This window comes from Alosa pseudoharengus, unplaced genomic scaffold (genome assembly GCF_046254945.1).
Source record: "Alosa pseudoharengus isolate Yale_2024_CS ecotype anadromous, Long Island Sound unplaced genomic scaffold, YU_APseudo_1.1 YU_APseudo_1.1_scf_4, whole genome shotgun sequence".
NCBI classification, from domain to species: Eukaryota; Metazoa; Chordata; class Actinopteri; order Clupeiformes; family Clupeidae; genus Alosa; species Alosa pseudoharengus.
Window position 1 is genome coordinate 19,708,572 of NW_027468774.1, and position 18,051 is coordinate 19,726,622.

At 41.1% G+C, this 18,051-nt stretch overlaps 3 protein-coding genes across 4 annotated transcripts; 2 read left to right on the forward strand and 1 right to left on the reverse strand.

The window, feature by feature from the left end:
- Nucleotides 1-32: 32 nt before the first annotated feature.
- On the forward strand, nucleotides 33-5,692 carry mif4gdb (MIF4G domain containing b). Of its 2 annotated transcripts, none has more exons than XM_076265176.1 (6): nucleotides 33-123; nucleotides 1,378-1,517; nucleotides 1,613-1,722; nucleotides 1,808-1,963; nucleotides 2,935-3,027; nucleotides 3,926-5,692. In XM_076265176.1, the coding sequence occupies exons 2-6, from the start codon at nucleotides 1,436-1,438 to the stop codon at nucleotides 4,151-4,153; spliced, it is 669 nt and encodes a 222-aa protein (XP_076121291.1). In that variant the 5' UTR covers nucleotides 33-123; nucleotides 1,378-1,435; the 3' UTR covers nucleotides 4,154-5,692. The 2 variants fall into 2 exon arrangements, with proteins under 2 accessions (XP_076121291.1, XP_076121290.1); XM_076265175.1 differs by lacking the exon at nucleotides 33-123 and adding an exon at nucleotides 361-910.
- Nucleotides 5,693-5,780: 88 nt separating this feature from the next.
- Nucleotides 5,781-7,722, reverse strand: mrps7 (mitochondrial ribosomal protein S7). Its single transcript, XM_076265177.1, has 5 exons — nucleotides 7,656-7,722; nucleotides 7,117-7,308; nucleotides 6,959-7,022; nucleotides 6,550-6,717; nucleotides 5,781-6,424 (listed from the first exon to the last, which is right to left on the reverse strand). Exons 1-5 carry the CDS (start codon nucleotides 7,697-7,699, stop codon nucleotides 6,203-6,205), a joined length of 690 nt encoding a protein of 229 aa, XP_076121292.1. The 5' UTR covers nucleotides 7,700-7,722; the 3' UTR covers nucleotides 5,781-6,202.
- Nucleotides 7,723-7,936: 214 nt separating this feature from the next.
- Nucleotides 7,937-18,050, forward strand: gga3b (golgi associated, gamma adaptin ear containing, ARF binding protein 3b). The gene is made up of 17 exons (XM_076265178.1): nucleotides 7,937-8,008; nucleotides 8,565-8,649; nucleotides 8,733-8,808; nucleotides 8,892-8,990; nucleotides 9,069-9,192; nucleotides 9,287-9,390; nucleotides 9,487-9,567; nucleotides 11,400-11,537; nucleotides 11,699-11,780; nucleotides 11,895-12,011; nucleotides 12,442-12,714; nucleotides 13,204-13,286; nucleotides 13,545-13,717; nucleotides 14,009-14,286; nucleotides 14,615-14,784; nucleotides 14,948-15,058; nucleotides 15,375-18,050. The coding sequence occupies exons 1-17, from the start codon at nucleotides 7,969-7,971 to the stop codon at nucleotides 15,483-15,485; spliced, it is 2,145 nt and encodes a 714-aa protein (XP_076121293.1). The 5' UTR covers nucleotides 7,937-7,968; the 3' UTR covers nucleotides 15,486-18,050.
- The last annotated feature ends 1 nt before the right edge of the window (nucleotide 18,051 follows it).

An 18,051-nucleotide genomic window follows, 5' to 3' on the forward strand; every position in this document is an offset into this window, starting at 1 on the left:
ACTGTCAATAATGCGAAGGCGCAGCATGAGCATCGTGTGTTGCAGAAAGTGAGACGAGAATTGACTTATTCGGGTGATCTCGTTACCAGGTTTTATTGCAAACGACCCGTCGTGCAGTACTAAGTAAGTATTAAACATAACCATATTCTTCTGGACTGTGTACACTAGAGCTTGCCATTCTGGCAACCACAGCTTAATGTGGCTGTGTTAGCTTATCATCCCAACCTAGTTTGCTGACGAACTTGGCTTTAAGGATTCCGACCTAGCCAAGCTAGCTAACTAGTATTATTATTAGCTTTAGTATTATTTATCAACAGCAAGTTACAAGAGTCAAACATTATCCAGTGTCATTTTATGTTTCTGGTTACAAAATCAGAGAGTAGTTTGAAATCAGTACTGGTCAGCTGTTTGACGAGAATAATCTCGCTACAGCTTTTCTAAGCTTCTAACGTTAAGTGACGAGCTTAGCAATTAATATACTTTTTACCATTGACTTGGATGGCATGTTGATCATACTTCATGTTGATGATTCTTTAAATAGACTGCATTCAGACCACTACTGGCATGTTATCGTACACGTATGTTTATCTACCTTGTTGGAAGTAAGTGGCCATCATCGGTTTCGGGCGTGATTGATTACAGAATTACGCCATGCATGCCCTCCCATACATCTATAATAGTGCATTCATATTTTTTTATATATTTAATGTGTAACTTATTAAAGAGTTACAGAGTAATGTCGTTGTTATTTGTGAACTTGTTGAAAGAACCATTCTCTTTTTCTGAACCTATCTGATATAATCCCCTCTTATCCCCCTATGAAAGATGCGCTTTTAACACCGGTCAGGGATGAGTCCAGATTGATGACTATACATTTTCCGACCCGGCAGCCACGTGCAGTTGTGCATTGGTAACTGTATCGTTAAACTTTAAACGCCCATATTTACTTATGAAACAGACTAATGCTAAATTGAGGAAGAATGTCACTGCTCGTCTAAACTAAAATTGATCTGTCACATCAATGAGATGCGAGCTTGTAGAAAGAACCTCAAAGCATATAATCACAACAGACAATCTTCAAATAATGATTGAGGTTTCAGACAAGTAAACAAGCTTATGTGAAAATATAAATCTATAATTCTTGCCAGCTTTCATTAGGCAACCCCAACCATATCAAACAGCATATCCCTTGGTTTTCTATGTCCTCGGAGTCCTGAACAGGCAATTTATAACTTTAATAAATCATGGTTTGCATCTTGACATCTGGCTGTGTGTGTCAGTATTCCTAAGTGAAGGGGGCATATTCTAGCTCTTCTTCCTCCGCCCCAGCGGTCAGTACACGGATATCTTGAATGAACTGTTTTTTTATATTTATAGGTTCCTTATCTCAGACGGAGTAAATGCGAGGTCCTTGGTGAGGAGTCTGGTGAACAGAATGGAGGGCTCAGGGAAGGAGGAGTACAAGATCCAGTCTTTTGACATGGAAACTCAGAAGCTACTTAAGACAGCCCTTAAAGGTGAGTGAATATAAATCTGATCAAGCAAGTTTCTGAGAAAGGCACAAGGACGCTTTCCCCCCCTGCATTCTGACAGTCACTTCTCTCTGCCCTAGATCCCAGTGCGGTAGATCTGGAGAAAGTATCAAGTGTTATCGTAGATCAGTCTCTAAAGGATCAGGTTTTCAGCAAAGAAGCGGGGAGGATCTGCTACACCATTGTACAGGTAGGTTTCTTTGTATCTCCTATAGTAACCTAAAGTGACCTGCATCCTAGCCTTGGGAACCTCATTTGTCCATGTGGATCTGCAGGCAGAGGCCAAGCAGAATAATGGCAGCGTGTTCCGTCGTAATCTGCTCAACCGCCTTCAGCAGGAGTTCAAAGGTCGAGAGGAGATGCGCAAGCGCTCTCTGCAGGAGTGGGTGTGTTATGTATCCTTCATCTGCAACGTGTTTGACTACCTCAAGGTACTGACTGATGCTGCTAACAGACCTCTTAATCTGTTTAAATTGTTTAAATGAATGTTTTGACTATAAGTGTCTATAATGAAAAGTACAGAAGTCAGCACACTAGCTCCCTTTCAATGTAATCTTAATGAGATTCCCCAAACAACAGTAACGTTTCAAGCTTTCTGCTCTTGAGAAAGCTTAAATAGTTTTAATGACTCACATGACAGTCACAGATGTGTGTATACCCCTTACCCAATAAATTGTGTATAGGAGAGACCCATAGAGTGTAATTTAATAACATCAGGCAAAAAGGCTGTCATGATTTCAATAAAGCTAAATTTAACTAGTGATGTCTATAATTTAAAAGAATAAGAAACTTTTTTCAGGAAAAACCAACATCCCTGAGTCCCATTTTTAGAGATTGCATGTAAAGAGGTTTCTTTGTTTTTACAGAGAAAATACAGTAGTCACTATTTAAGTAAACAAAGCACATATCTAGAAATTATGCTCAGAAAGATCGATTTATAGACAGATAAGTAGACCTCCGCAGATTAAATGACAAAACGTAAATGTTCATAGGAGTGGTCTAATGTTGTGTAGATTTCTATAATTTTTCATGTTGCACTGACTTGGGTCCAGCACTGTGATGTGTGCACAGAGCTGACAATTGTACAAGAGCCTTTCTTTGACATAAAACTAATGCATTTGTATTTCTTTAAATATAAATTTAATATGACATCCCGATTTCTCAAAATTACAAATGCTTTAAAAGATAACACAAGACAACAAAAACGGGATGTTTAATATAACATCCCGATTTCTCAAAATTACAAATGCTTAAAAAGATAACACAAGACAACAAAAACTGGACTGTGATCATGACAAATAAACACTTTCGGAAGGCCTCTCAGTACATCTGATTAGTACATCCTGAAACAAGGAGAGCTCAGCAGGAACATTGTATGCTTCCTCTGTGTCTTCACTCCTAGGTGAATAATATGCCCATGATGGCTTTGGTGCATCCCGTTTATGACTGCCTGTTCCGGCTCACCCAGCCTGACTCTCTCAGGAACGAGGAAGAGGTAAACCGATAAATCTATTTGTCCATGTAAACAGAACCATCTGATGGTGCCCAGAGATAAAAGTGGGTACTAAATGATTTCATGCAAACCTTTAGAATAATGGTGGTAGATGATGATATGGATTTTGATGATATCATTCATGAGACATTTATTCTGAATGATTTCTTCACTTCACATAAAGCTTGATATGTTGTGTATTACGGAGACTTGGCTGAATGTTGGTGAGTCTAGCTTGTTCTCTGAACTCTTGCCACTAGATTGCAATTACTTTAATTCCCAAGGACAACTGGGTGAGGAGAGGAATTAGCAACTATTTTCAAGAAAAGATTACATTTTAGATGGAATTATTAAAACAGGGTTTTGAGTTGAATGCTGATAGTTAAACAAAGATACACTCGTTATCATCCAAAAACAGACCCTAGATTATTCTTAGAGCGAAGTTGTACTCAATGTCCCATCTAAAAAATTTTTTTATTCTTTAGCTTTTAATAAAGTGAGCGTTGTAAGAGTTGCTCTTGTTATCTTCCTGTTTTGGTTGTTTATTTATTTTATCTTTATTATTATTATTATTATTATGATTATTATTATTTACCTTTAGTTTCTGTAATATTAGTTAAGAGCTGTCAACTAACAAAGGCAATAAACAAACTAATTAAACAAACTAATTCAGTCATAAAACTGTTTTGGAGGACAAAGTTAAGGAGATGTTTTCCATGACCAAGGAAGGCATTTTAGTGAGAACACCAGAGCTTATCTACAGCTACAATATGGAAACAGAAGTTACCCTGATTAACTTAACAGTGGAACATGTGTTCAAACTAAACACTGCTCAGCTTTTGCTACTGACTGTTAACTTTGGACAGTATGAACTTGGCAGCCCTTTCCCGTTGTCTTGTAGGTGGACTGCTTGGTGCTCGCACTGCACCGCATCGGGGAGCAGCTGGAGAGGATGAGCTTGCAGCGCATGGACGAGCTCTTCTGCCAGCTGAGGGACGGCTTCCTGCTGCAGGAAAATCTCACCTCCCTGGGCCGCCTGCTGCTGCTGGAGGTGCTGGAGTTCCGGGCGGGCGGCTGGACCCTCAGTGACACGGCACAGAAGTACTACTACAGCGAGGTGGCCGACTGAGGGCATGGTGTGGGAGGAGAGGTGAGCGATGTAGGCGACGCATAAGGTACATTGGAGGGGGGGGGGGGTACCATAGGTGAGATGTTTACAAGGACAGTATGTTGCAGATGAGGGACTTGTGCAGGTTGGAGTGTTTAAGGGTCGGAGGTAGTGCTGAAGTTGAAGATGTTTAACAAGTTTGATTTGGCTTTTAAAAAGCTGGCAGTGTATGCTTACTTATAGAGGTAATATGGGTTCTGGTAACTCAGACATGAAAGATAGTAGTGATGGATAGTAGTGTATTTAATTTTTTATTTTGCTTATGCACTATGCCATTTGCACCTATATAATTTAACATAATTATTTTAAGTCTGAGGTATTAACAAACAAACTAATTCAGACATAAAACTGTTTTGGAGGACAAAGTTAAGGAGATGTTTTCCATGACCAAGGAAGGCATTTTAGTGAGAGCACCCGAGCTCATCTACAGCTACAATATGGAAACAGAAGTTACCCTGAACAACTTAACAGTGGAACATGTGTTCAAACTAAACACTGCTCAGCTTTTACTACTGACTGTTAACTTCAGTTAGCTCTATATAGTATTATATATAATTTCTGTGTTTGTTTAATAGGACAATTACCTCTGGTGCTAAACCGTTTTGATGCTTTAAGGGACGATTTGCCAAATATTCAAATTTCCCATTACTATCCGTGAATAAGATTGTCATAGGAAATGGAATTCATTACAATATTATGTTATCTCAATGTACACTGCAACACAAAGACTGTTAGGACCCATCACTGTACTTGCACCTAACGTATGATCAGACAAGCTAGTAGTAAGTAATTTTCGCTGGAATTTTAGCAATATTTCATTTCAAACCCTTACCTATTGCAGCTTTAAAATAATGTTTACATATGCAGTATATCTATTTAAAGACATGGGAACATGAAGTTCATGTAAACACACCATACAAACAGTCAACAAATCAACAAGAGCTGTCAGACTGGGGTATAATCAGCAATAGTTTTAGAATATTGTTGCTGTGCCTTTCAATCTTGCAATTATGGCATTTTATAGTAGTTCTGGAGTCTCCTTGGATTTTGTAAACATATAGCATATATTTGACTTGTGAGGTAGTGTTTTAGCATTGTTCTGCTTCCCTTAAAGAAGATTCTATTTTGTTATAAATAACTCAACAAAGCTCAAACTAATTATGAACTTAAAAGTATGAGGAATTTGTTATTTTGTATCTTTCCAAAGACTTATTGAACTGGTTGACACGCACAGTACTTAATATGTCAACTGCAGAAGCTATTCTTTGTACATTCATCAGCAGATTCCATTTGTGTTATAACACATGGACTCGCTATTTTCAAATGTTACATGATTGCTGCTTTGTTGGAATATGTAGAAGGAATACATTTGTCACAAGTTTTCATATGGGGTGTTTTGTATATTTCTACAAATTTCTACAAAAAGTCTGTTCACTTTTCTTAAGCGGTTGACTGAATCCTTTGAACAATGCTGGCTTCAATAAAAATATGATATGAGGTGAATTTGTGATTAACAGTTAATGTTGTGTACTGACGAGAACAATTACAAGTGCTTGCATAAACATGGGCAAAATTACATTTATATTCATTAAAGATATAAATTTATTTTCACAACGTACAAGCCCCATCATATTTCACACAGATGCCCTCCCTGTTCTACAAGACATATTAAAGCTTTCTGAGCTTCTGCAGTCCACATGCTATGGCATTTTCACCAGGCCCTCTTAGTCTAACCTTTTAGTCAAACATTTAATCATTTTTGTTTTGTTTCCAACATGACAAAGCATTTCACAGCTTCTCAAAAGGAGATTTGCCGTAATTCCTTTTGCAGAGTGTCAGGTAGTTGGCATCGCCTCTTCAGTGACACAAGGTGAAATGTATGTATTATATACAGACCCAGCGCAGACCACTGGGAACACAAGAGCACATATTTTACCTCCCTCCCTTGTTTGAGAGGTAGGAAACGCCACTGTCCATTATAACACAGTCTGAAAGCTGAACAGCAGCAGTTTACCACCAACGGTAGTGTGCATACGCTCTGTTGGCCTCTGCCATCTTGTGTAGTTCATGCTTCTTCTTGATCACGTTGCCTTCGTTTGAGAAAGCAGCCAACATCTCCTGGGAAAGTTTTTCATACATGTGTGTGCGACGGTGCCTATGGTCCCGGCACTCTGTGATCATCCACTTCATGGCCAAAAAACGACGCCGGTTGTCTGTCAGAGGAATGGGAACCTGCAAGGGGCCAACAGTAACAGTTTTAGCATCCACGAAGAACTGAAGGCAGTCAATATCAATTGTGTCTTTATTCCACCTTCATGTGTGGACATACACAGCATTCATGGGACCCGTGACCTCACCTGATAGAATTTGCCCCCTCTTTGTATGCTGGCTAGACCAATGACTGGCTTGCAGTTCTCCAGAGCCTGATGGAAGATGGTGTAAGGATTACATTCGATCTCCATCTTGGCGGCTGGTCCAGCTTTGTGATATTTCTCTACCTGTTTCCTTTTTATGCTCTCCAGGGTCTGAAAGGTGCAAATAAAGAAGAAGAATGTGAGATTAGACCCAACCTGAGGTTTTACAGGTTGTTAAACATACAACATTTTGAGCTACAGCATCTGTGTGCAAGCATAACTATTACAGGTAATACAATAAAATCCACAGCAAGTAAGATAAGTAAAATAAAACCCATTGCAATTAAGAATTGTATAATATTCAAATATTTGTTTGCGATTTAAACGGTTTGTACACACTACATAGACCTACCTCAGTCATGATTTCCCTGGCAAGAATCTTTTTGCCTTCCTGCATCATCATATTGACAAATTTACTGAATAAAGAAAGAAGAAAAGGGAAGAGATTGTGAGGCTTTAACTTTGCTACTTATTCCATGCATTGATGAATGAGGGGTACTGAAAACCTACTTCATTAACGGGTCGTTGAAGCCAGAGCTGCTGACACCCGACACTGCCGCCTTGATTGGACGAACTTTCTTCAGCTCACGGTCGTCAATTTCTTCGGGAGTAAGCTCAGTCTCAGGTTTGTTATACACGTCTCTAGTTGTCTCCGGCTCCAGATAGTATGGATTGTACCGACTCCATCTCACTAACGTCAACCTTTAAGACAATGTATTCGCAGAGCAATTTGAGCAACCCACGTTACAAACAGATAGAGGAATGATATGCTGTTCTCATCACACTCACACTACCATTTGGAGACAATAACATTAGAGCACTAGAATATCATTGCCATGATATCTATCATAGACCGTTAACGTTAGGTGTGTTGAGGTGGTTAGGTTAACGTTAGCTAAAAACACTGCCCTGCTAGTCAGTTCAGCCACTAAATGCAAGATATTGCAAGGAAATAAACCCTCACAAACTATCTTCATTTATTTATAAATATGTAGGCACGTACAGGAGCACCCATTACGTTTAAGGTAAGTAAAAGTCGGTATACATACCTCGGACTCCAAGGTTTGAGCAAGTGTGTCATGTACGCAGCCATGTTGAAAATGCGGAATGTCAGAAGAGGACCTCTGAAACAGGCAGGGAGTAGATTGCCTGTTTTAAAAAAACAATCCAGAATCACAACTCTGTTCATCATTCCCATGATATATTAATGATGTAGTGACATGCAATGTTTAGGTTTTATTTATTACAATCCAATAAATGTTGATATAGATGTACACGATGCAATAGCACAACGAGTAAACACCATTCATTTTAATGCCACCCATTCATACGAGCACAGTTTACGGGACGCTATGAGAGGCTATGGCGTACCAGGAAGGCGAGTCGCTGGAATCATGGCTCAGTGAGTTTATTTGCTCTCCACTCAGTAATTTGCATGAAGAAATATATCAGACCAATAGCTGTTCTTGCATTATTTGTGAATGGTGTGATGATAAATGTGCGTAACGTTGCCGCTGATGTCAAGTCACATTGTCGTATTTAGCTGTCATTCCAAGCTAAGGACTAGCACCATTCAAACCCAGTCTCGACTAAATGATGCTCGGCGAAAAGCTCTGGAGTCATGCGGTTGAGCAATCTGTTCCTTGGCCACAAACAGCAGAGCACAGTGGATAAAACGTGTGCCTTTTTAACTGTAGCACTGTCCCAGTCCATATAACTTGCAATTTACGCGTACACGTATGGTGTTGATTTAACATTTTGTGAACTGCTAGAAAGCCTGTGGAGCGCTGTAATATCCTGTGGGTACTTTGTCGCTAGCACACTTCCCTTTTGCCACTGTCAGAATGTGTGCTGTTATGGGAACAGACCTTCTCAGAGTATGATATGATAAGCTTGACTCTCATATGAAGTAACTGGGAACAGGTTTTTTTATATGGCGCTAACTGTATTCTCTTCAGACAAAGCCACACACCCAACTAATAGGCAGGAAGACTGGGAGTACATAATTGGTTTCTGCGACCAAATCAACAAGGAATTGGAAGGGTATAAACATTCATACAAATATCCATGTCAACTTTAGTCTTTCTGCACTTTTTTTACCCTTCAATGTCCCTCTTGTTTTCCAGACCACAAATAGCAGTTAAACTACTCATTCATAAAATCCACTCACCTCAGGAATGGGAGGCACTCCAAGCTTTAACGGTTAGTATCATTTTCAGCAGTGAGAGCCACCCGTGTTTGCTATCTGCAGTCTGACTGCCTTCTCGTGCATTATGCAATTGCAGGTATTAGAGGCATGCATGAAGAACTGTGGGAAGAGGTTTCATAATGAAATCGCAAAATATAGATTCTTAAATGAACTAATCAAAGCTGTTTCACCTAAGGTAAGCTGGCTTTTTTGAGACATCCATATATTTATCAACATGGAAGATAAGGAATTTACCAGGACTTTCTGTCTGTAGTACTTGGGAGATTCTGTACCAGAGAAAGTGAAAACCAAAATAATAGAGATCCTGTATAGCTGGACTGTGGCTTTTCCCAATGAAACCAAAATCAGTGATGCCTATCAGACCCTGAGAAGACAAGGTAAGAGTCTGTGTGCCACCGCGAAAAGCACCCTCTTTATGGCAGGCCCCTCTCATGTAGGATGCTGTTTGATGAACCCCTGCCTTCTCTGCAGGACTCATTACCTCAGATCCAGAGCTCCCTGTTGACCGGATGTTGCTACCATCTCCTCCGACACGGCCTAAAAACCCTGTGTTTGACAACGAGGACATGGGAAAGGTGCGTCCTGACATCGTCTTTGTGGCAGTGTGAGTGTGGTGGCCACCTGGCCAATAAGGAGTGGAGTGGGCTGACTCAAATGTGTTTTGTTCACAGCTGCTGGCAGAGCTGCTGAAAAGTAAGAACCCAGAGGACCTTCAGGAGGCCAACCGACTCATCAAGAGCATGGTGAAGGAGGTGAGACAACAGAGCCTCTAGCCCTGAGCAGTGTTGTAGTACTCGAGTCCAGGACTCGGACTCGAGTCCGAGTCATGAGCTTAATTTAGAGACTCGTGACTTGGACTTCAGCACTGAATGACTCGAACTTGGACTCGGACTCATACATTCAGACCATGCAGACTCGTAAATTGAGACTAGGACTCGACTTTTTTGTAATGTCATTAGGCTATAATTGTAATATGTCATTAGAATATTATTTGGTATATGATTTTAATATCTAAATTATTTTTAGTATTAATATTAGTGCAATGGAATGTTACTGCTTCATGTCATACATCACACATCACGCCATGTTCCTACAATAACGGACATTAACTTTAATTGTGCCAAATGCCTGGAGACATGAATACCCCGAAGGTTGTCAGTTTTGCATTTAATAGTGACTCGACTCAGACTTGACTTGGAATTTTTTTTAATGACTTGGACTTGACTCGGACTTGAATACTGGAGACTCAAACCTGGACTCGGACTCGAGGCATAGTGACTTGACTACAACACTGGCCTTGAGTATGACCAGACAATAGCAGTAGACCTCTCTACTTGACTTAAAACAAAGCATTTTGTTTTATTCAATTTCCACCATTCTATTCAATTTCGATTTTATCTGTGGCTTGCGGGATTTGGCAACATTTGCACCAAATAAGGGGAAGCTCCTCTCACATGATCCTCTGAGCATTATGTCCTATTTTTGAATATGCCTCTGAAGAACATGAAATATTATGAACACAACACAGTATACTTGTGAGTTGTGATGCTATCCTCACGTTCGCTATGGGACCCATCTTGGAAGTGTAGGAGGTGCTGTGTTGTGTGTACACCCTTATCGTCCATTCCCAGAGGGGTATTTCACAAAGGCAGAATTAAGACATCCAAGATAAGTGATAAAGCGAGGTTTGAAATAGCGTTGTCTGGTCATATTAGCTCAACTCGTTTCACTAATGTCAATCCAGGATGAGTAGGAGCGACTATGTCAAGCCAGGTGTGAGTAATTCAGGATGTGTGCGCGTTCTTGTTTATGCTCCAAAGTGCCCACGGTTGGAATAAAAAAGATGCGAAAATTGCGTCATTCACACAAAGTGAACAACTGCTTTTGATATAGACTAACAATTAAGTAAAGTTGTCCTTTTTGAAAAGGGGAATCATGGCTATTTCTGTAAAACAGCAGGAGTAGGCGTGGTAGACCAACTGAATGCAAATTTACGTATGCACTCATGTGTGAGTGCTTCCTTGTCTCAGCACGCAACGTCATTAAGAAAGCTTGCCACTGCAAAGATGCACATAGTATGATATACCTTAATATTATAGTTGAAAATGCCTTCGAAAACTTGCCCTTTCACTTCCAATCAACTATAGTTGGCTATTCATCAAACATCAATAACATAAGCAAACAATGAGTACCTAGGCCTATGTTAATAATTATAAGGATATCACAATTAAAATAATAACCATATGGTAGTAGGCAGACAATCTGTTTTGTTTTGCGAGCAAATACATTTAGCAAATAGTTTATAAATGGAATAAAGCTCCTTAAAAATTAGCACAGAGGTCTGATGTGAATGACAGCTAGCTGAACCAATAAGAGGACATAATTACCATTAGAATTAACTTAGCTTGGCTGTTAGCCTGGTTGGGACCAAATCCCCATGTTAACTTATGTGCCATCTCTTTTGTGAAACCAAGTCAAGGCTAAATTCATCTAGGATAACCTAAAAATCCCAGCTTAATCCCTTATCTAGGTTTTGTGAAATACCCCTCAGGAGACTTGTGTCATTTTGAGAGTGTGTTTACAGGATGACGTCAGGGTGCAGAAAATGACAAAGCGCATGAAGACCCTGGAAGAGGTGAACAATAATGTCAAGCTACTGAGCGAGATGCTAAGCCACTATGACAAAGACAGGTCCTCCGAGTCAGATCGAGACCTTATCAGGGTGAGATGCAACTCCTAGACCCTTGTGCTCACTCTGCACTCAGTGTCATAATCCAGGGAACTTTACACAACCACAATCAATTTCAATATTAACCACTGTATTAGCTATTATTATAACCATTAATGGTTAACTATTACTTTGAATTAAAAAAAAAAATTCAGGAGCTGTATGACCGCTGTGACAAGCTGAGGCGCACCGCTTTTAAACTGGCCACTGAGACAGAGGACAACGACTCCAGTCTGGGTACATGTCATGGGCCTTTTTTCACCTAACTCATTCCCCAGCTTCCTTAATTCATCACTTCCTCCGAGCCAGTTTTCTACCTCTTTTCACAAAGGTTGACCTTTTCCTCTACAGGTGATATTTTGCAGGCCAGTGATGACCTTTCGAAGGTCATTAGTCTGTACAGGAGAGTTGTGGAGGGGCAGACAGACAACGGAGACAGTGATGATCCAAGGCCAGCTGGCCCTGAGAGTGAGTACCACTTCCTCTTAGCCCTTAGAGTTCCTCTACAATCACTGGGAATAGGTCAAGTGGGGGCCCTGATTTGAGTGGCAAAGTCTAAATGTAAAAATTTCTGTTTGTTAATTTAATGCCATGACCAAGATCATAATTGCAAACATTGCATAAATGATGGGCCTACGTTTGACTTTTGCATGGTGTGATGATTGTGATCAGTATATATTTTCATTTACTACATGATGTTATTTTAAGTTGTTGGAATGTAACACAAGTTTAAGCACTTGGTATTTTTAGTTCTATTTAATTGCATCAGATCACTGAAGGTGGAAAATCATCATCCCTGTGTTGTGCCTATGTAAATGCCTGTACCTTCAGTATTGTGCAACAGGGTAATTTCTGTGCGTATCGTTTTAACCGTCTTCCATCACCTGTGATTCCACAGGTAATGCTGGGGCTGAAGTCACAGACACGCTGATTGATCTGGCAGGCTTTGATGCCACAAATCCTCCATCTCCACAGTCAGTCCCGCCCCCAGCCATCTCTAATCTCTCCCCAGCCAAACAGACGGCCACCTCCATTCCTGTCCTCCCGCCTCCGCCTCGCCGATTGGCTGGGCCTGCGGGCAGCCATGCCAGTCAGACTTCAAGCCCCAGTCGACACATCGCCAAGCAGTCTGCTTCTCTCTCCCTGCTTGATGAAGAGCTGCTATCTTTAGGTGAGACACTTCTGTTGCTACATGTTGAGCTGATCCTCTTTAATTTAGAGATTGTGACTACAGACGTCTTACTAACTATTAACACACTCTTAGGGCTTTAAACATGTGACTGCCATTTGCAAATTAATATTTCCTGAGTCTTCAGAGAATATATGTTAAAGACCCACTCCGGCAAAAGCTCAACCTCGAGCGAAATGACCAGTAAACACTGTGGCTAAGCATTTCTGGTTTAGATGAGCAGTGTGCTACAGTAGTTGACATTTCAGAGTAACAAATCAGAACAGCTCGAAGTTGGATGGAACCCAGTCCTGATTGAACTGCGCTGTGTAGTTTTTAGGATTTAATACATGGCTGGAGTGTGTCAGTAATTTGTCTCATAAAATTAGGAAAAGGACTCTCCAATTAAAATATCAACACAGCATACTTACAGCTCTCTTGCAGTAGAGAAGAAGGGATGGCAAAACTAATGTGGTTAATGTTTCTGTTCAGGTTTGAATGACCCAGCCCCAGGTCTTAGTAACCAAACACAGAAGGCCGATGACTTCGCCAAACACCAGTGGGCATCATTGCAGGTGAGATGTCCTTGACCTGCTTGAGAACCCAAGGCCTAGATATGTGGGAGATTAAGCAGTGGCTATGATTAAAGTCAGCATTCCAATCCCATCTTGTGAATTCACTGACTGCCAGGGAAATGGCCAATAAGAAGGGTTTTGGTTTGTGAAGAGGGACTGGCTGATCACATTTCACTTGAGATGTGAGGGTAAGGCTGATCACATTTCACTTATTATTCTAGTGAAATGGGACGATTACCTTATGGTTTTTTTCTCCAGGTCACTGATACAGGTTTGGATCCATTCAGCCTGCAGGCCACAGGGCCGGCCTTCTCCGCAGCACAGACCTCTGCGTCTGTGTTCCCCCCTACCAGCCAGACGTTCACAAAAAACACCCCCTCTGGTCATGGTCTGCAAGATCTTTCCATGTTGAACTTGGGGGAGCCTAAAAGGTAACTATAAACACTTCCATTTGTTGATTTACTTTTTATGTCCTGAAAATTGCAGATAGGATAACACGAGAACCGCACTGTTATCAGGAACAGTGCTGAATGACATTCATTATACTGACTTTTAAAGTCATTGTAAATGGATTTCTATTTCTTAATTTGTTTTGCCATGTAGCTCAAAGTGGCAGTATCAGACAACAGTACACTTAACATTTTTGAAAAGCTTGAAAGGTTTATCCTGATGTTTTTTGTCTGAATTTGAAGTTTGCTTACATGTCGTATTTCCCTCACCAGCTTGCCTGCACAGCCCATCACTGGCAACCCCTTTGTGACGGCCTCCGCTGTTCCTGTGCCACTGGGCCATGCCACTCCAAACCCTCTCCTCCAGATGGGGGCGCTCCCGGGCTCGCCCATGCTGAGTCACACACGTGCCCACGCCATCAGCTCTGCGCCAGGAAGCCCTCTCTTCCGCTCACTGTCCCCCACCCCTTCCTCCCTGCAGGGCAGCCCTGCCAAAGGCCCCGAGATCTCCATGACAAACCTCCATGTACCGCTTGACATCATTAAGCCCAGTGAGTTGACATGCATCATACACAGGAAAAGGAAATGTTTGAAACAGTGTTTGAAATCAGGTGCTTGGTACACTGAGAGTTGGCAGGGTGCATTTTTGCAGGATTTCACCCTCAAAAATAAGACATTGTTGAACGGATTTCGTTATCAAGTTATAATCTTATAAGCTAATTTTAATCAAGTCACTTAGTATCTCTATTTCCATTTTAGTCATTCAGTTTAATGAGACAGTCCCCTGAAACTGACTGTTTTAGGGTTTCATCGCTGGTCTCATTTGGCTGATGATTGTAATGTAATGTGTGGTGAGGGAGTGTTTGTGCTGTTCTACAGGTAAAGTTCTGCCTGTAACCGCATACGATAAGGACGGGGTGCGCGTGCTGCTCCACTTTGCTTCTGAGTGTCCGGCAGGCAGAACAGATGTGCTGGTAGTGGTGCTGTCCATGCTCAACACAGCACCTTTGCCCATTCGCAACGTCAGTCTGCAGGCAGCAGTCCCCAAGGTAGGACACCATGCGTGCGTGCGTGCGTGTGTGCGAGATAGAGAGAAACTTACACAAATACACACATATACACAGAGGAGTTTAAAAGTATACTCCGTCAAAACCGGTTGCTGAAGTCTTCTTTCATCATCGTGGTTTTGATCTCATCTGTTTCTTTGTCAAGTCCATGAAGGTGAAGCTACAGCCTCCATCCGGGACGGACCTGGCACCATTTAACCCCATCCTGCCCCCACCCTCCATCACCCAAATCATGCTGCTGGCCAATCCCCTAAGGGTACGTGTCTCTATCAGCATAGCAGCCAATCAATACTGAGCATCAAATTACACTATTGATAGCCCGCTGCTGCCTTTTGTCATCTACCTAATTGCACTTTGCAGTTATCTGTGCTCGTCTGATTGTGTTCAAATATTTATTTTCAAGTAAGTGAAATTACTCAAACCTTTAGCATGCAAGAAATCAATGGCAGCCATTATACATTGGAGCAGTATAATCAGAGAGGGTCGAAGGATCTTTGGTATAATGCAGGTGTATGATCTACTGTACTTAGTTAGTTTGTAACATACCCCACGGGTTGTGTCTTTCCCTTTAGGAGAAGGTGCGACTGCGCTTCAAGCTGATGTTTCTGCTCGGCGAGAGGCAGTACACGGAAGTGGGCGAGGTGGACCAGTTTCCCCCGCCAAGCCAGTGGGACAAACTATGACCCATGACCTCTGAACCCTGACCTACGGCTCCGGACCCTCTGTGTCCAGTGACTGCCTCCGCAGGGGAACGCCGGGAGGTGCGGGGGAAGAGTGCTGTTTCCAGGTGTCGCGCAGCTTGCACTGTCACCCTTGTCATTCCAGTGTGCTTCTCATTGTGTTGCTGACCAAAGGAAAAAAAATAGTGCAGGTCCACCAAGTGTAAGTATCACATCTTACAGCATTGACGAGCAGAACAACGCTTCGTCCTGACTGCTGAACACAACCAACATGTGTAATGTGGGCTAACATGGAAAACAGGACACAGTCCCATAATGTCCTGCATTCAGATAAGCACACAGATGGATAGGACCATCTCTTAATCCCTGTGGAGGTGAGATGACATAGCATAGCATTTCATAGCATATGTTCTGTTTATTCCTTTTATATTTTGGTTATAAAGTGGACAAGGCAAAGTTATCATGATAGAGGTTCAGGCGAGACATGAGTTAACCAATCTGTTATTTACATACTGTAATTGTTGTCTGTAATATAAACTGAATCAGTGACAAGCACCTTTAAAGGTACACTAAGTAAGTTTTCACCTTTCCAGCAGCTGAGCTCACTGTAGGTGGGTTTAACTGCTCCTTATGTAGATGGCCAGAAACATCATATGGGTCTACACTTTAATGGGCTGAAAATGAATCCACATAAATGGAATATACTAGCTTTTTAAGGATTCTTATTGTACCTTTAAAGATGCTATAGTAGGTACAGTTATGGTGTGAAGGGGTCTGAAAGCCTGACAATTTAAATGGCCGGCGCATGTAGTCCTTTAAGCATTTCACAGTGTGCCATAAATTTGCCATATGTATTACTCCTAAGCCCCTCATCCCCTGACGCATCTTACCAAAGAGTAAATACCCTCAAAGGCTCCACAGGAAACAGGACATTGGCATCCATACAGGCTTATGAGGTTGCAAATACACTAGTGGAGTTCCAGTGTCAAGGTTACTAGTTTGACATCTGCAGTAATTGTTTACGTTATAGTTGAAGTGATGTTTTATACTTAGGAACCTGGGATGTGTACACCACCTTTGATTACTGCAGTAAGCACTGGATAGTGCAAGGAAAGTGACACCAAGGAAGAGAGCTTCATGACTATTATCTCCTCTGCAGCAGAACAGGAACTTCTGGGTGTTAACATAACTTGCTTACTTGACACTAAAATCCATCTGAACTCCTGATGCAGTGTGATGGACCCTGGTGATCGCTACAGAGCTACTGATGTGACTTAGCCCATTTTAATACCACCATGCCTTTTAGCAAAAGTACATATCATAGTTTCTGTTTACTACAGTTACATCTTTAGGGCAAACCACTATTTCAGGAGCTTGCTTGATGGGAAAAGAACTGATAGGAATATAATATAATGCCCCCATAGCTAGGAGAGGTTATTTTGAAGCCAGTTTGTGCAATGGTGTTGGAGCCACTGATGGGGTTTTAGTCAGAAGACACTATTTTATGTTAGCTTTCGTCTCTGACTCAGTGGTGGATTAGTGAAAGATATTCATTATAGTGGAATATCACAGGAAACCTGGAGCCTGTGTTGGATCAAACTGTGCTGTTGTATTTACTCCACAGGTCCCAGAGGAACGCTTTTCTACATCAGTAGTGTAACCTGGTCCACAGCCTAAATATACAAAACCATTTTATGTACAGGCTGTTATTTATTTATTTATTGAAATAGTAGTTTATTGTATTATTCAGTATTTATATTATGACAGTATTGTGATTGTATTCTGTGTGCTGCAGTCAGTCGCTGTGGTATTAGGGACAGAGTCCTTACTTGACAAACTTTCCCCAGGTTGACCTCCCAACATCAGCAAGTGTTGACATTTATGGATAAATAGATACTAATTTATTAATTTATGAGGCATCAGGTCAGCCACATGGAAAAGTGATCCAGAAAATATATGTATCTCTAGGCATATTTTTCCCAGGGAAAGGACCATAAATGAAGGAAACATTAACCTGTTAATAAGACATTAAGATGGTCAACAATATTTAGAGAATTTTTAAAAAGAAAATGGGAGAATCCATTTTGTCTTAAACACCTTAGCTGGCAGTGTTTATTTAAATTTAGCCGTTGCTGCAACATATGACCTTGCAATCAGTACCACAGGTACATACTAAACGGTGTATGGAAAAATCCATCATTTGAATGTGTCATTGAATCAGAGGTTTATATCCAGCCTCTATTCATGCATTCTTATCTTGTGTGGTGAAAGCCTTCAGTGGCTTATCAGTTAAAGCAAGGAGTAAATGTTTATCGGTTTCACCCTGATATTGCATTAAATTAAGGTATTAGTAATATACCAGGGAACTGTGCTGGCTTTGAACAGCTAGCCTTCAAGTATGTGGTGTTGACAATTACATTATGACAGGCATACAACTCCATATAAACATGTCTACTGTTATGTGTGATGTTGCTGATGTTCAGATGTTCAATGTAAACATTCTATGTGCAATTTCGTTTGCTTGCATGAAGAATTAAAGCAGTGCATAAAAAAAAACGCTAATTCAAAT

Coding starts and splice junctions, on each gene's coding strand:
- mif4gdb (XM_076265175.1), top strand. CDS start 819: ATGAAAGATGCGCTTTTAACACCGGTCAGGGATGAGTCCAGATTGATG. Junction 911..1,377: donor CCACGTGCAGTTGTGCATTG/GTAACTGTATCG, acceptor TTATATTTATAG/GTTCCTTATCTCAGACGGAG. Junction 1,723..1,807: donor TCTGCTACACCATTGTACAG/GTAGGTTTCTTT, acceptor GTGGATCTGCAG/GCAGAGGCCAAGCAGAATAA.
- mrps7 (XM_076265177.1), bottom strand. CDS start 7,699: ATGGCTGCGTACATGACACACTTGCTCAAACCTTGGAGTCCGAG. Junction 7,023..7,116: donor TTCAACGACCCGTTAATGAA/GTAGGTTTTCAG, acceptor TTCTTTATTCAG/TAAATTTGTCAATATGATGA. Junction 6,718..6,958: donor CCAGGGAAATCATGACTGAG/GTAGGTCTATGT, acceptor TGCACCTTTCAG/ACCCTGGAGAGCATAAAAAG.
- gga3b (XM_076265178.1), top strand. CDS start 7,969: ATGGCGTACCAGGAAGGCGAGTCGCTGGAATCATGGCTCA. Junction 12,012..12,441: donor AAGGCCAGCTGGCCCTGAGA/GTGAGTACCACT, acceptor GTGATTCCACAG/GTAATGCTGGGGCTGAAGTC. Junction 13,718..14,008: donor AACTTGGGGGAGCCTAAAAG/GTAACTATAAAC, acceptor TTCCCTCACCAG/CTTGCCTGCACAGCCCATCA.